Source organism: Mobula hypostoma, chromosome 7 (genome assembly GCF_963921235.1).
Source record: "Mobula hypostoma chromosome 7, sMobHyp1.1, whole genome shotgun sequence".
Taxonomy (NCBI): Eukaryota; Metazoa; Chordata; class Chondrichthyes; order Myliobatiformes; family Myliobatidae; genus Mobula; species Mobula hypostoma.
In genome coordinates this window covers 171,501,690-171,517,983 of record NC_086103.1, presented here as the reverse complement: position 1 = coordinate 171,517,983, position 16,294 = coordinate 171,501,690, and the positions used below count along the sequence as shown (strand labels likewise).

The 16,294-nt window shown below is 42.7% G+C and overlaps 1 protein-coding gene across 3 annotated transcripts in view; it reads right to left on the bottom strand.

Annotated features, from left to right (window-relative positions):
• LOC134349089 (interleukin-5 receptor subunit alpha-like) overlaps positions 1-16,294 on the bottom strand; it is a 74,584-nt gene that overhangs the window by 37,691 nt on the left and 20,599 nt on the right. For 2 of the 3 annotated variants that reach the window (XM_063052944.1, XM_063052945.1), the window contains exons 3-4: positions 3,350-3,470; positions 2,843-3,015 (exon numbers count right to left, since the gene is read on the bottom strand). In XM_063052944.1, coding sequence (XP_062909014.1) covers positions 2,843-3,015; positions 3,350-3,470 — 294 coding nt within the window. Of the gene's footprint in view, positions 1-778; positions 896-2,842; positions 3,016-3,349; positions 3,471-16,294 lie in introns of those variants that run through there. The other variant, XM_063052946.1, reaches the window with a different exon arrangement.

The following is a 16,294-nucleotide window of genomic DNA, read 5'->3' as shown; positions in this document are numbered from 1 at the left end:
TTTTTCATTGATTCTATTATACTTCTTTGTTCTTCTGTAAATTATTGCAGAAAATGAACCTTAGGATATTACATGGTGATATTATGATACTTTGATAATAAATTTACTTTGAAATGTGCACTTGACTCACTTACACATTGAACACCAAGTGCTTAAAGATGGAATTAACATGAATGGGTACTTAGTGGTCCGTGTGTGTACTATGGGCCGAATGGCCCATTTTCCCTGATATATCACTCTGTTGCCGAAACGTATTAAGTAAAAATGCAGAATAAGAATGAAGATGGACTTCTGACCTCACAATCTACCTCATTATAATCTTCATTATTTACCTGCACTGCATTTTCTCAAAATTCAAAGTTCAAAGTAAATTTATTATCAAAGTACATATACAGTATGTCACCATATACAACCCTGAGATTCTCTTTCCTGTGGTCATACTCAATAAATCCAATAGCCCTGATAGAATCAATGAAAGGCCCTAAAGAACAGGGTGGACAACCAATGCACAAAAGACAATAATAATAACAAATAAATAAGCAATAAATATGAGATGAAGTGAGTCTAAAGATGGTGGGAACAGTGCAGTGATGGGGCAAGTGAAGTTGAGTGAAGCTATTCCCTCTGGTCTAAGAGCCTGATGGTTGAAGAGTAATAACAGTTCCTGAGCCTGGTGGTAAACTCTGTAAACCCTAGTGACTGTTGTGCATGAAAATGGAAATCCCAAGAGATCACCAGTTTCTGAGATACTCAACCACCCTGCCTGAGGCTCCTGTACCTTCTTCCTGATGGCAGCAGCAAGAAGAGAGCATGACCTGGGTGGTGGGGGTCCCTGATGATGGCTGCTGCTTTCCTGCAACAACGCTCCATGTCGACGAGCTCAATGGAGGGCAAGGCTTTATCCATGACTGGGCCATATCCACTGCCTTTCTGTAAGATTTTTTTCATTCAAGGGCATTGGTGTTCCAATACCAGGCCATGTTACAGCCAGTCAATATACTCTCCACCACACATCTATCGAAGTTTGTCAAAGTTTTAGATTTTCTTTGTAGCTTTTACACTTTTGTTCATCAGTTTAATGCTGGGTGACAAGAACGATCCAATCGAGCCCAACACTAGATATGGATGTAATTGGACAGATGGGCTGTTCCTCAATCAGCCATGACAGAGTCGTGGAACAGGCTCAGTGAGCTGCTTAGCATAATTCTGTTCCTCAGTCTGATGGTGCATTCTACAGTTCCAAGTTTCATGTGGGGGAACTTATTCCTACCTGGACATTCCCAGTCATAACCCAAGGTTATGGGGAGAAGGCAAAAGGATTGAAAGTGAAAATATATCAGCCATGCTTAAATGTTGGAGTAGGAGCTAAAGACTCATTACAGGGTGAGTTCTTCCAGTTCATCCGCTAAACAGTTTGATTTCTTCTCTTTAATGTCTTTCTTTCCTTTCCAAGGTGGCTGGGGACTTATCAGTCCATGATCTACATCAGCACTCAAGCTGCGGTTCTTCACGCCAGTGGGTTCTCACGTTTGCAACTCACTGAGCGCCCTATATCACGGGAGATTGAGACATCGAGACAGCAGTGTATTTTGCTGTCAAAGTAAGTGACACTGCAGACTGTAACATCACCACAGCCAGCTGTTGACCTCCCCTCTTACTGCGGCAGAAGCGATACCTCCCTCCCCCTCGTTAGTGAGAGAGAGGGAGCATGTGGAGTGTCGACGTGTTGGGGTGAACAGTGGTTTGTGATTGACCTTATTTCATGGTCTCTGCAGGTGGATGCTTTTGCTGAGGCAAGTAGGGGAAGGAGGAGGGGGAAGGTGGATGCTTTTGCTGGTGTTTGTTTACGGAATGGAGAGGAGAAGTTTTGGAGTTCTGAAGTTTTCCTATCTTTAGTTCTTTGGGGTTTCTCTTCTTTTTTGTGGATGCCTGTGAAGAGTATGTGAACAGTAAGAATTGCAGGTTGTATTCTGGATATATCTGATATTAAGCTGAACTGTTGAGAAGACTTGAAGGACCAAATAGGCCAATTCTGCTCCCATGTCTTATGGTCTTAATTTGCATTGCTATTGTTTTTTCTTCTTCTACCTCAATGCATTGTGTTGTGCCATGATTTGATCTATATATCTCGGCGGGAGGAGAGAGAAGCAGCGCGCCGCGTGTGCGCAGCCCTCTGGTGAAAAATGATATCGTATCTGTTAAATAAGGGCCGTGGAAAATTCTGATTTGATGGAGATGGATGTGAAAGCACAGAGGAACATCTGGAAAAATTTATGAAACGCTCGTTCACTGCTGTCGTTACTGCACAGTCGGGAATCTTTCGGAGGGAAGGCCTCAAAATCCCCGGCTTTGCCTGCTGTTGGTGACCGAGATGGAGGTCGAATCGTTCGGATAGAAGTGGCGCTCAGTACTCGGTGTCGGAGAGCTGATCAGAGCTCGAAGTTTTCGGATGACTCAGAGTCGGACCGTGGTCGGGTATGACAGGGAGAGTTTTTCTTCCTTCTCCCGTCTGCGTGAGATGTGGGACATTTGAGAGACTTTGAACTTTTACTGTGCTCATGGACTTCTTCATCAAGTTCTGGTTTTGTTGCCCTGTTGTAACTTTATGTTATAATTATGTGGTTTTGTTAGTTTTTTTTCAGTCTTGGTCTGTCCTGTGTTTTGTGATATCACACCGGAGGAAATATTGCATCATTTCTTAATGCATGCATTACTAAATGACAATAAAAGAGGACTGTGTGTCCTCATAATCTAAAAGCACTATGCAAGATAAGCTCCTCACAGTATCTCGGCACGGTTAGCAATAATAACCCAATACCATCACCAAGAGAGTTGAACTTACAATATATTGCTGGTACGATATATCTGCACTGAGTCGTGTTTGATTGCTGACAGGAACCCATGGCACAAAATGTGAAGTTTTCATAGAAAACCCCTTCAAATTTCTGGACATGACAAGCGACTTTTCCCAGTTTGGTATTGTGACAAGGAATGGAAGTCATTCGTTCTCTGAACCTGGAGAAAAATATGTTAGAAACAGAATAAGTTCCTGTAAAGGTGAGCCATCGACCCAGATGACTGGATGCTGCCATTAGAATGAAGGTCAAGTACAAAGGTGCAGGGGTAAAACTTTAAGCATAGAGCACTGAAAGGGGCTAATTCAGTAAGTGGCATGTTCAGGTAGTTTGTAACCTGGCCCAGATCAATAAAAGCTAGAGTCTTACAGTTTAACCAGCAAATGGAGTAGTCTTTGAAAAGCAAGTCAAAGGATAGTCTCATTGTATTCCTTGATCAGTTTCAGCAGGCACTGCAGACTAATGTCAAGTATCTGAATAAAGGTTTTGCTTACCCATAGGACAAACAGTACTGTGTATCTGATGGTGCTGCCCCATCAATATCCCAGGTACAATTCATGTGGTTTTCGTCATAAAACAAACAGGCCATGTTGCGAATCGAGAAAGGCCGATTACCTGCACACAAGAAATATTTCAATATTTATATGCTTGTATGGACAGACTGAAGAACAGCTTCCTCCCCCTGGTGCTCATGGACTTTTTAAAAAAATTATCTTTTTCACATCCCTTTCCAGGTGGTGCTGAGTGTGTAACTTATTCTGATATTGTCTCTTCAGCGTTTCTTTGCTTGCACTAGTATCCTTGCATCACTCTGTTGTTTCAATGTATTTATTATTATGTTATTATCAGATGTGCAACCCCCTCACCGAGGGCTCGTATACAAACTCGGCTGGTGAGCTAACTCTGCTAACAGCCATATGACTCAGAGGTGAGAAAGCCATCTTTCAGAACCAATATGTGATTTGGGTTCAACCAAACAAGGAAGTCCGGATGTTCTAATTAAGGAGCATTGATTGTAGTTAATACTGTGTAAATACTGCTTGATACAGAATGATCTTTCACCAGAAAAATAACAGATCATATATCAGCATAAAATTACAAAGGAAGTATATTTACCAATATTTCAGCTTTAACAAACAGCTAACAGTTAAAGAAAAGAAAAACAAAAAAAGCCCATTACAGTTAAACCAGTCCAATGTCCACATAATCGCTGGAGTTCATTTCTGGAGTAGTCGGTTGTCTACTCACGCGCTGAACCCCATTCTGCATGAAGGACATCAGCCATGGTTTGAATTTCCCTCGAGAACCATCTAAAATGAGGCAGAAAACATGTTCCCAATGTTGGGGGAGTCCAGAACCAGAGGCCACAGTTTAGGAATAAGGGGTAGACGATTTAGAACGGAGTTAAGGAAAAACTTTTTCACACAGAGGGTTGTGGTTCTGTGGAATGCTCTGCCTCAGAAGGCAGTGGAGGCCAGTTCTCTGGATTCTTTCAAGAAAGACTTAGATAGAGCTCTTAAAGATAGCAGAGTGAAGGGATATGGGGAGAAGGCAGGAAAAGGGTACTGATTGTGGATGATCAGCCATGATCACAGTGAATGGTGGTGCTGGCTCGAAGGGCTGAATGGCCTACTCCTGCACCTATTGTCTATTGTCAAATGAACTGGCTAACCCACGGGTATCGACACTCCCTCCTTGGGACCATTCGTCTGCACAAGCACTTCTTGGAACAGGGTTTCTCCTTCGAGCGGCTTTCTGCAGCATCTTCCCTGGTGCCCTGGTCTGCAGCTTCCGTCAAAAGACTCCAAAGCAGACTACCGCCCTTCAGAAATCTGATCCTGCCCAGCCCTCTCGAATCTCCCATTGCATCTCACTGGGCAGAAGGTTACAACACGTACCAAAACAATTCTGATAGGCCGACACAACATTCCTAAATTGGACAACATGGCTCCTTATCTTTAGCCGAAGCTAAAGTACTCTCACTAATAGGATTCACTCCTTTTGTAGAAAACTGTTAAAGTAAAAATACCTCGCAGTATAGCAGTAGGAATCTTAACCAGGGCATTACATATATAATATTTAACCTACAAGCTTTATGCAAGCAAGAAAATTCATTGCATAAAACAAAAAACTCATCTGAGTCTGATAAAAAGGCAGCATGGTGAGATTGCATGTCCTGTCTGTGACCCTGAGAACTTCTACACACAAAGGTACTTTGGTAGATTAACTGGTTGCTGTAAATTGTCTCTGGCGTGACAATTCAGTAGATTTCAGTCATTTGTAGGATAGCCAGTTCAGAATCAGAATTAACATTAACATCACCAGCATATGTCGTGAAATTTGCTAACTTTGCGACAGCAGTAATACATAATAATGAGAAAAAAAACTGAATTACCTTATGAATATATATAGAAACCTTAGAAAAACTACAGCACAGAAACAGGCCTCTTGGCCCTTCTTGGTTGTGCCGAACCATTTTCTGCCTAGTCCCACTGACCTGCACGCGGACCATATCCCTCCATACACCTCCCATCCATGTATCTGTCCAATTTATTCTTAAATGTTAAAAAAGAACCCACATTTACCACCTCGTCTGGCAGCTCATTCCACACTCAAAATTAAATAGTTAAATATAGTGTAATAAAAGGAAATAAAAAGTAGTGAGGTGGTCTTTATGGCTTCAATGTCCTTTCAGAAAACGGATGGCAGAAGAGAAAAAGCTGTTCCTGAATCATTGAGTGTGTGCCTTCAGGCCTCTGTACCTCCTCCTTGATGGTAGCAATGAGAAGGAGGCAAATCCTGGGTGATGGGGGTCCTTAATGAGGCACTGCTCCTTAAAGATATCCTGGATACTATGGTGGCTAGTGCCCGTGATGGAGCTGACTAATTTTACAACTCTCAGCAGCTTAATTCCATCCTGTTCAGTAGTCCCTCCCCCCCCCATATCAGACAGTGATGCAGCCAGTCAGAATGCTCTCCATGGTACACGTGTAGAAATTTGCCAGTGTTTTTGGTAACATACCGCATCTCCTCAAACTCCTAATGAAATATAGCTGCTCTCTTGCCTTCTTCATTTACTTATTGAGAAACAGTGCGGAACATGGCTTTAGGGTGAAAGGGGAAAGGTTTAGGGGGAACTTCTTCACTCAGAGAGTGGTGGGAGTGTGGAATCTGACATGGTAAATGCGGAGTCACTCTTAAGTTTTAAGAATAAATTGTATAGATACATGGATGGGAGAGGTCTGGAGGGTTATGGACTGGGTACAGGTCAATGGGACTAGCGGAATAATGTTTCGGCGCAGACTAGAAGGGCCGAATGGCCTGTTTTCTGTGCTGTAGTGTCCTATGGTTCTATGGTTCGAACAGGCCCGTCCGGGGCTTCAAGCCACACTACCCAGCACCCTTCAATTTAACAACCCCAGCCAAATCACAGGACAATTTACAGTAGCCAGTTAACCTACTGTTGGCCACGATGGAATTAAAATATGGATGAAAACGTCAAACCCAAATGGGTTAAGGATAGTGGAAGCAGACAAACTAATTGCTGTTTGTTCTTGCCATGTGCATGAAGGGGATGGAGGCTGTCATTTTGTTAGGTGCTCTGTGACTCTATCTTGTGAATTGTTGAAAAACTGATTCTTGCTCTAGGATACCCTCATCAGAGCAATTGAATACGGACACAGGGAGTTTCTGCTATTGCACATTGAAACCTGAGATCATTCTCAGATTAGCTCTGTGCTGTGTACAAAGGCAGGCTTGTAGAACAAATCTCATTCGACTGAGGGTACATCCACACTACGCCGGATAATTTTGAAAACGAAGCTTTTTCTCTTCGTTTTGCCCTCCCGTCCACACTGAGCCGGTGTTTTCAGCCCCCGAAAACGGAGATTTTCGAAAACACTCTCCAGAGTGAATAAATCTGAAAACGCTTAATATCCGGCGTAGTGTGTACGGGGTAACCGGAGAGATTTAAAAACGTTGTCATGACAACACTACAACAACAATGCTTTTTTCTGCTTCTGCTTGGTACTGCATAAGCTGTTATAACGCGCAGTCGGTGTGAACGGCGTGAGAGTTAAATTGTAAAGTGAGCTTTTTTGACTATTTAAAAACGCTGTCATGACGTGCCGGAACAGATGTTCGTTGTTTTCTTGAACGCCACCATTTAACAATTTCAGAACAGACAGACGAGACTGAAGCCATAAGAGTTAGAAATGTACTCACCAAATACTTTGACCCATAGCTTACTGAATAAATAAGTATACTCACTTCGCCCTGTTTTCTGTCCTTGCTTGTATGAAGGTGGTTTACCTATTTATGCAAGTACTTCTCTGACAATAGATGTGTAACAGCCTAATGTAACATTGTATGGAAATACAAGATAACGCTGATGCAGACGTTTTATACATTTAACAAGGTGCTTTATTAATGCAACAGAGTTAGTCAGTTTTTCAATGTTTGTCGTCAGCTGGGTCATACTGTCCGTGAACTCCCTGTCGGTTGCCTCCATATGCTCCAGTATTTGTTCTTTTTTTAAATTTTAAGTCCTCCTGTGTGAGAGCCAAGAGCAATTCCTTTTAAATTTTTCTACTCTGTAACTGGACAAACGCGCATTAAGTATATCGTTTCCTCTTCGCTTGTTTTCTGTGTGTCCTGCGCATGCCCAGTAGTGGAGATTCGCCCAAATATCTGTCTAATGTGGACGGAGATATTTTGAAAAATGCTTAGTGTGGACGCCTGTCGTTTTTACTCGAAACCGGCGTTTTCAAAATTATCCGGCGTAGTGTGGACGTAGCCTCAGGGTCTGGGTGTTCTGGTTTGACCGTTTTAAAGCAGTCAGAGTCAAAGAGAACAAAGAGCCATAAATTACCAGTTCTCACTTCTGGACCAAGGCAAATAAGAAGGTGTTAAAGGTCAGTCAAATCATCGATAGCCAACAAATCTGAAAGGGAACCTTTGAACTGGGAAGGAATGGATGAAAAAGCAAAGGTTTTCAGATACAAGATAGTGATAACTCTCTCCAGAGACCCACCATTGCGAGGATTAGCCGCCACACCAGGGGTGGGGAGAAGCAAGAATCGATCATCTGGCCAACGGAGATCCCCTATTTTGGTGTTATAAATTGGAGAAGTGGTCTGAGTGAATATTCGTTCAGAGGGAACAGCAGAATTCATGTTCTAAGTTTGTTGGCCCAGGGTCAACATAATTATGTTGTTGTTTGTGCAGAGACAATAAAGTGTGAGCTGCAATTAATTAAGAGTTGCTTGATGAGTTTCTTAATTAGTTCCATTGATGAAAGGCCAACACTGCTCACTGGTACCTCTTTGGACCGTGGGACAAAACCAGAGCACCCGGGGGAAACCCATGCAGACTCAGGGAGAATGTAAAAGCTCCTTACAGAAGGTGGTGGGAATTGAACCTGGGTTGCTGGTACTGTAAAGCATTGTGCTAACCACTAGGCTACTGTGCCGCCCCTGTTCCCTTCCACATACAACGGTACCCTGGTAGGTTAACTGGTTTCTGTAAACTGCCCTGAGTGTGGTAGTTCAGTATTTGCAGTAATTTGTACAATAAACATAGAAATCGAGCTTGCATGCATCACTTGTGCTGGCAGCTCGTTCCACACTCCCATGACCCTTTGAGTGAAGAAGTTTCTTCCCATGTTCCCTTTAAATTTCTCACCTTTCACCCTGAAGTGATGACCTCTGGTTGTAGGCCCAGCCACCCTTAGTGGAAAAAGCCTGCATGCATTTACCCTGTCTATACACCTCATGATTTTGTATACCTCTGTCAAATCTCCTCTCAGCTTTCTATGTTGTACAGAATACAGTCCTAGCCTATTCACCCTTTCCTTGTAACTCAGTTCTTCCAGACCGGGAAACATCCTTGTAATTTTGTTCTGTACTCTTTCAGATTGTTTACATCTTTCCTGTAGGTAGGTGACCAAACCTGCATATAAGTGTCTGCCTCAATCACTTCCTCTGTCCGCTCATTCCACATATACATATATATATCACCCTTATGGACACCAAGTTGTCCTTAAAGTTCCAATTAAACACTTCCCCTCTCACCTTGAACCCATGGCCTTGAGTTCTTGACTTTTTTCCTTACTGGCGCCTAGAGCAGCAATGAAGGTCCTCCATCTTCATTGCTGTTTCCGAAACAAATGTTCTCTTTTGATCAGTCGGAGTTGTTAGCCCCGAGCTGAACCCTTAAAACTGGAGGACTGGGGTGGACCACTCTTAATCTGGCCTCTACCCTTTGACATGTTTGGCACGGGTAACCCCACCAAGAATCATAGCACAAGGCCCTGACTCCGGCCAACATAGCTCTCCAGTTCCTTGAGGCACACAAGCCTCCAAACCCTGTGACAAGGCTGGTCTTGAATATCTAGCCCTGAGAAAAAGACTGTGCATTCACCCTATCTATGTCCCTCATGATTTTTTATACCTCTATTAGACTACCTTTCAGTCTTGTACACTCCAAGAAAAAAGTGAAGTCTGTCCAACCTTTCCCTATAGGTCAATTCAATGCATCCTAGTAACATTTTTGTCATCCATTCTTGGCTTAAGTATACTTCACCCCCCCACCCCCTGCAAGTTCTACACTAGTGTCATCGGCTGATTTCATTTAAAATTTTGTCAAATCTCCCAACAAGGAATTCATTAAGAAACATTCACACAAAATGCTGGAGGAGCTCAGCAGGTCAGAACTTATTTCGGGCTGAGACCTTTCACCTGCCCATCAACATTTTAAAAGATGAGGGAAGGCCACGTTTTATTTCCCATTGCCAATTGTCTCAATATCTCAGGTTTATGAGGAGAAGACAGGGAGAATGGGATTGAAACAAAATCAGCTGTAATTGAATGGTGGATCAGACTCAATAGGTCAAATGGCCTAATCCTGCTCCTACACCCAGTGGCTACTGCATTAGGTATACCTGTAGACCTGCCTGGGAATGTAAATTTGTAATCAGCCAATCATATGACAGCAACTCAATGCATAAAAGCAGACAGACATGGTCAAGAGGTTCAGTTGTTGTTGAGACCAAACATCAGCATGGGAAAGAAATGTGATCTAAGTGCCTTTGACTGTGGAGAGATTGTTGGTGCTAGAGGGTAGTCTGAGTGCCTCAGAAACTGCTGATTTCCTGGGATTTTCACACACAGCAGTCCCTTGCGTTTACAGAGAATGGTGTGAGAAACAAAAAAAAAATCCATTGCGTGGCAGTTCTGTGATCAAAAATGCTTTGTTAAGAGAGAAGTCAGATGAGAGTGGCCAGAGTGGTTCAATCTGACAGGAAGGCAACAGTAACTCAAATAACCACATGTTACAACAATGGTGAGCAGAAGAGAATCTCTGAACACACAAAGTGAAAACCACAAACAATCCTCAGTGGCCACTTTATCAGGCCACTGAGTGTATGTGTGTGTGTATATATATATATATCCTTTGATCCTACAGTATCTGTGTCATTTTATTAGACTGTTACTGGGGATCTAATGTGTCATTTCAAACAGACCCAATTGCTGAAGGACATCGATGGGATGAACATCGACTTCTCTAACTTCCGCTAAGGCCCACCTCCCCCTCGTACCCCATCTGTTACTCCTTTTTATGCACACATTCTTTCTCTCACTCTCCTTTTTCTCCCTCTGTCCCTCTGAATATACCTCTTGCCCATCCTCTGGGAGACCTCCCCCCTTGTCTTTCTTCCCGGACCTCCTGTCCCATGATCCTCTCGTATCCCCTTTTGCCAATCACCTGTCCAGCTCTTGGCTCTATCCCTCCCCCTCCTGTCTTCTCCTATCATTTTGGATCTCCCCCTCCCCCTCCAACTTTCAAATCCCTTACTCACTCTTCCTTCAGTCAGTCCTGACGAAGGGTCTCGGCCTGAAACGTCGACTGCACCTCTTCCTATAGATGCTGCTTGGCCTGCTGCGTTCACCAGCAACTTTGATGTGTGTTGCTTGAATCTCCAGCATCTGCAGAATTCCTGCTGTTTGGGATCTTTACTCATTGTTATTAGTAGTAACCTTGCATAGTCAATGAGCCTACCCACTCCGGGCATTCCCTCTTCTCCTCGCTTCCATCAGTAGAGGATACAAAAGCCTGAAAGCATGTACCACCAGGGTCAGGAAAGCTTCTACCCCACTGTTATTAAACTACTAAATAACTCCCAAGTCTGATAAGCCTCCAAGAGGACCACAACCTTGTCATAGGTTTGGAGGCTCCCATGCCTCAGTGATTTGGAGAGCTATGCTGGCTGCAGTTAGGGGTTTATTTTTTGGCTTCTGGTAGGGTCACCCATGCCAAACAGGTCAGAGGTAGAGGCCAGACTCAGAGTGGCCCACCGATCCTGCAGGTTTTGGGGGTTCAGCTCAGGGCTAACAACCCTGGCAGGTCAAACAAAATTGTTATGGAACCAACGATGAAGTAGTTACTACATCTGAGTAGGCAAAGACAGATAGAGGACCTTCATTGCTGTCCTAAACACCAGTGGCATAATGACCAGTAAGAAAGTGGTATGGCAAACTGGACTTTTGACAAAACAATCTTGTTACGAGCCGAAACATTATTATTTATCTATACAGCCCTTTATCTGTAGTTCTTGCACTTTATTCTGCATTGCTATTGTTTTACATTGTTCTACCTCAATGCACGGTGTAATGATCTGATCTGTAGAAATAGTGTGCAAAATAAACTTTTCACTGCACCTTAGGACAAGGGACAATAATAAACCGATACCAAGGGAATAGGAATTTACTTCTTCACTGACACGATATATGCGAAGTGAGTAATCTTCGGCTGCTGACAGGAATCAATGCACAAAATATGACGTCTCAATTCAAGTGACTATCATCATCATCATTATGTACCATCGTCCCTTGACATTCAATGGCATCACCATCACTGAATCGACATCCTGGGGGTTACCATTGACAGGAAACTGAACTGGTCTAGCCATATAAACACCATGGCTACCAGAGCAGGTCAAAGGGTAGGATTCCTGCGGCACCTAACTCATCGCCTGACTCCCCAAAGCCTGTCCACCATCTACAAGGCTCAGGTAATGGAATATTCGTCACTTGCCTGGATGAGTGCAGCTCCATCAACACTCAAGAAGTTTGACACCATCCAGTACAAGGCAGCCCACTTGATTAGTACCCCTTCCACAAGCATTCAATCCCTCCACCATCGACGAACATTTGCAGCAGTGTGTACTATCTACAAGATGCACTGCCACAACACACCAAAGTTCCTAAGGCAGCACCTTCCAGACCCACGACCACCACCGTCTAGAAGGAAGAGAACAGCAGATACCTGGGAACACCACCACTTGAAAATTCCCCTCCAAGCCACTCACCATCCCACCTTGGAAACATATCACTGTTCCTTCATTGTCGCTAAGTCAAAATCATGGAATTCCCTCCCTAACAGCACTGTGGGTGTACCTACACCTCAGGGACTGTAATGGTTCAAGAAGGCAGCTCGTCACCACTTTCTCAAGGGCAGCTGGAGATGAGTAATGAATGCTGGCTTAGCTGGCGATGCCCACATCCGTAAATGAATAAATAAAATATATAGTTAAATGGCAATAAACTAGATTTGACTTGACTCTAATACCTAGCCTAAACTTCCCTCTCCTCACTTTAAAAGTTGTCCTCTCATATTAGCTGTTGTTGCGGGTAACTGCTGCCCTTTTGCAGACCAAACAGATGCAGTCAAATTGCTCAGTTGATGAAGGATAGGAGGAGGTGCCAGATATATGGGTTGCTCTGGAGTTTTTCTTCTCTGTGTTCCTCTGAGAAGTGTTATGTCCTCCACCACTCCCGTGACTCCTTTTGGAAGGCTTTAGAGCACAAGATGTTAAGGATTTTATGGAGAAGCACTTACCACAATTACACACTGCGGGACTTCCCTTGAATGAAGCTGGTTCCCATTACTAAAGCCAACACTCTACTACCTTCTAAAGATTGCGTGTTGAGATCTCTTGGCAAATATAAAGGAATTTCCCTTAGTGAGGCAGGGAAATTTGGTCCAAAATGTCTTGAAGAAAGGGGTAGTTCCCAAGGTCACTCAGGAAGGAAGTGATGACAACAGCAGATCTTACAGAGATATAAATATTACTTATATTGGAGAGTGAAAAGAAACCAAAATGCAGTATTTAATTTTGCATTTACAGAGAAAGTTCAGGGCAGCCAGACAAATAAAGTGCAAATGAGAATTTAAGGGTTCATCATTTAGTGCGGGAGTCTGATAACGGTGGAGTTTGGTGGGTAGAGCCTCTCTTGTTGGAGATGGTCATTGCCTGGCACTTACATGGCTCGAACGTTACTTGCCACTTGTCAGCCCAAGCCTGGATATTGTCCAGGTCCTGCTGCATTCGGGTATGGACTGCTTCACTATCTGAGGAGTCATGAATGGTGCAGAACATTGTGCAGTCAACTGTGAACATCCCCTCTTCTGACCTTATGACGGAAGGAAGGTCATTCATGAAGAAGCTGAAGATGTTTGGTCCTAGGACACTTCCTTGAGGAACTCTTGTAGTGATGTCCTGAGGATGAGATGATTGACTTCCAACCACCACAACCATCTTCCTTTTGTATGATTCCAACCAGCGGAGTGTTTCCCCCTAATTCTCATTGACTCCATTTTGGCTAGGGCACCTTGATGCCATACTCGGTCAAATGCTGACTTGATGTTGAGGGCTGTCACTCAACATGTATATCATCAAATAAGACAATGTTTCTCTGGATCAGGGCATAAAACACCATAGTACACATGGCACACATATAACACTCAATAACTTAGGAAAGGAAGAATAAAATTTACAAGTGAATTACGCATAAATAAACAAACTAAAGTCCATAAATTAATTTCTGTAAGGAATGGAGTAGATTAACCAGTGACACTTTGAATGTGATGCTGCAGAGAGTTCAGAAGCCTAAGGGAAGAAACTGTTTCCCATCTTGACCGTTCTTGTTTTTATGCATCAGAGTCTTCTGTCTGGTGGTAGAAAGTCAGTGAGGATGCTGGATGGATGGGTGGGATTCTTGTTAATATCAAGGGCCCTGCGTACACAGCACTCCTGATAAATGTCCCAGATGGATAGTAGGGAGACCCCTGTGTTCCTCTCAGGTGGTTTTACTCAAACACAGAGTACCAAGAGTTTTGTGGATAGTGGTAGAGCTGATACAATAGGGACTTTTAAGAGATTTAGAGAGGTATATTGATGAAAGAAAAATAAAGGGCTATGGGCTGAGTAGGAGGAAAGGGTTAGCTTGTTCATGGAGAAGGTTAAGAGGTCCGCACAACATCATGGGCTGAAGGTCCTGTAATATATTATACTGTTCTATGTTCTAGCATCAACATGTGTTGTTTAGCCTTGATCAGGTCAATAACGTTACTATAATTTCTCTTGATGATGTCAAGTGGATGGGTAAAGGTTAATGGAAGTTTCAACAGCCTTTCCACTGCTCTTGAATATATTGAGCAGCAGTAAGCATTTTGAACCTTGGATATCTTTTATCTGCTGTGTTACAAAGGATAATATGAACAATATGCATTTTGAACAGTTAGTATCCATCATACCTACTGTTACCTATGGATCAATTTATTACTAAAGTCAACTTAGAGACTGACCACTGCATTCATGTAGGTTACTGATAGAACTGATATAGGCCAGGCAGGTTAAGAACAAGATATTTTCTTCCCTGTGATTTTTATTTAAATTCCAGTTTAATAACTTGAATCACAGCCTGGGATCCCCATCACCCAGGACACACTCTCTTCTTGTTGCTGCCATCAGGAGGAAGGTACAGGAGCCTCAGGACTCATACCACCAGGTTCAAAAATAGTTACTACCACTTAAACATCGAGTTCTTGAACCAGAGGGGATAACTTCACTCAACTTAACTTGCCCTATCATTGGATTGTTCCCACACCTATAGATTCACTTTCAAGGACTCTTCATCTCATGTTCCTAATATTTATTCCTTATTCATTTATCATTGTTATTTCTTTTTTCATTTGTCTGTGTACAATTTGCTGGCTTTTTGCACACTGGTTGTTAGTCCGCCCTGTTGGCTGTGGTCTTTCATTGATTCTTTGACGGTTCATGGATTTACTGAGTATGCCTGCAAGAAAACAAAACTTAGTGTCGTATATCGTGACATGTATGTTTACTTTGAACTTTGAACATTTGAATTTAATTTCCCTAGCTACCACAGTGGAATTTGAGCACTTGTCTGTGGATCAATATTTCAATATATTTGTGCTGGTCCAGAAACTTAACCCCAAAACCTATTGTACCGATAGCATACTTAATAATCAAAGTAAGTTTATTTTCAAATTATGTATATGTCACCATATTCTACCTTGAGATTCAGTTTCATGCAGGCATTTACAGCAAAGAAAAGAAATATAATAGAATTTATGTCAAATTGTACATAAAGACTGTCAAACACCCCAATGTACCAAACAACCAGAAGTAAGTATAATCACTAGGAAAAAATTGCAAAATCCTTTTTAAATGAAGATATAAATGGACAAACATTCCCACAGCAGTGAAACTTAAAATGAGTGTTCCTTAGACATCTGAAGAGGAGTTGGTAAAGCTTGTTCTGATTCAGCAGAGGTGTGAATTCTGTCACAGATCCAAGAGTAATGATCCTAACCAGAGGCAAATTATTATCAGGCTTTTATCTGCAGAACCAGAACCATAGGCCAGATCACTTTCAAGTGGGTGTTGGTGCGACTTAATCTGCACTCAAAGTGCATCTTTCAAAGTCATTTAGCCTGGTTCAAGGTTGAGCCCTTTTTCAAAGACAGTCAAGTTTGCATTGCAAAGTTGCAGATCTCAACTCCATTTCTGGACCATGGGTATTCCTGATAAAGCCAGTGTATATTGTCTGTCCCTTAATGCTCTTAGAAGGTGGCGATGAGCCATCTTCTTGAATTGTCATCGCGCTTATGGTCGAATTGTCAATTCGAGTTTATTATTGAACAATTTTTTTAAAAAACTCACACAGGACACAGGATACAGAACTGTTTCACTAGGAAACAGGCCCTTCAGCTCACGATGACTGTGCCAAATTAAACAAAATCTCTTCTGCCTGCACATGATCCATACTCGTCTACTCCCTGCATATTCATGTGCCTGTCTAAAAGCTCAATGCTACTTTCCTATCTGCTTCTACTACTGCTCCTGGCAGTCTGTTCCAGGGTATCTACCATTCTTTGTCACAAAATATTATCCTGCACATCTCCCTTATGTTTTCCCTCTCTCTCCTTAAAAGAACAGCCTCTAATATCTAACATTTCAGCTCGGGAGAGAAAAAAAGATTCTGACCGGCTATGTTCTCAGGGCCTCTCATAATGTTACAGTGTTGTGCAAAAGTCTCGTGCACCAATAGTATATACAGCTGGGGAGCCTA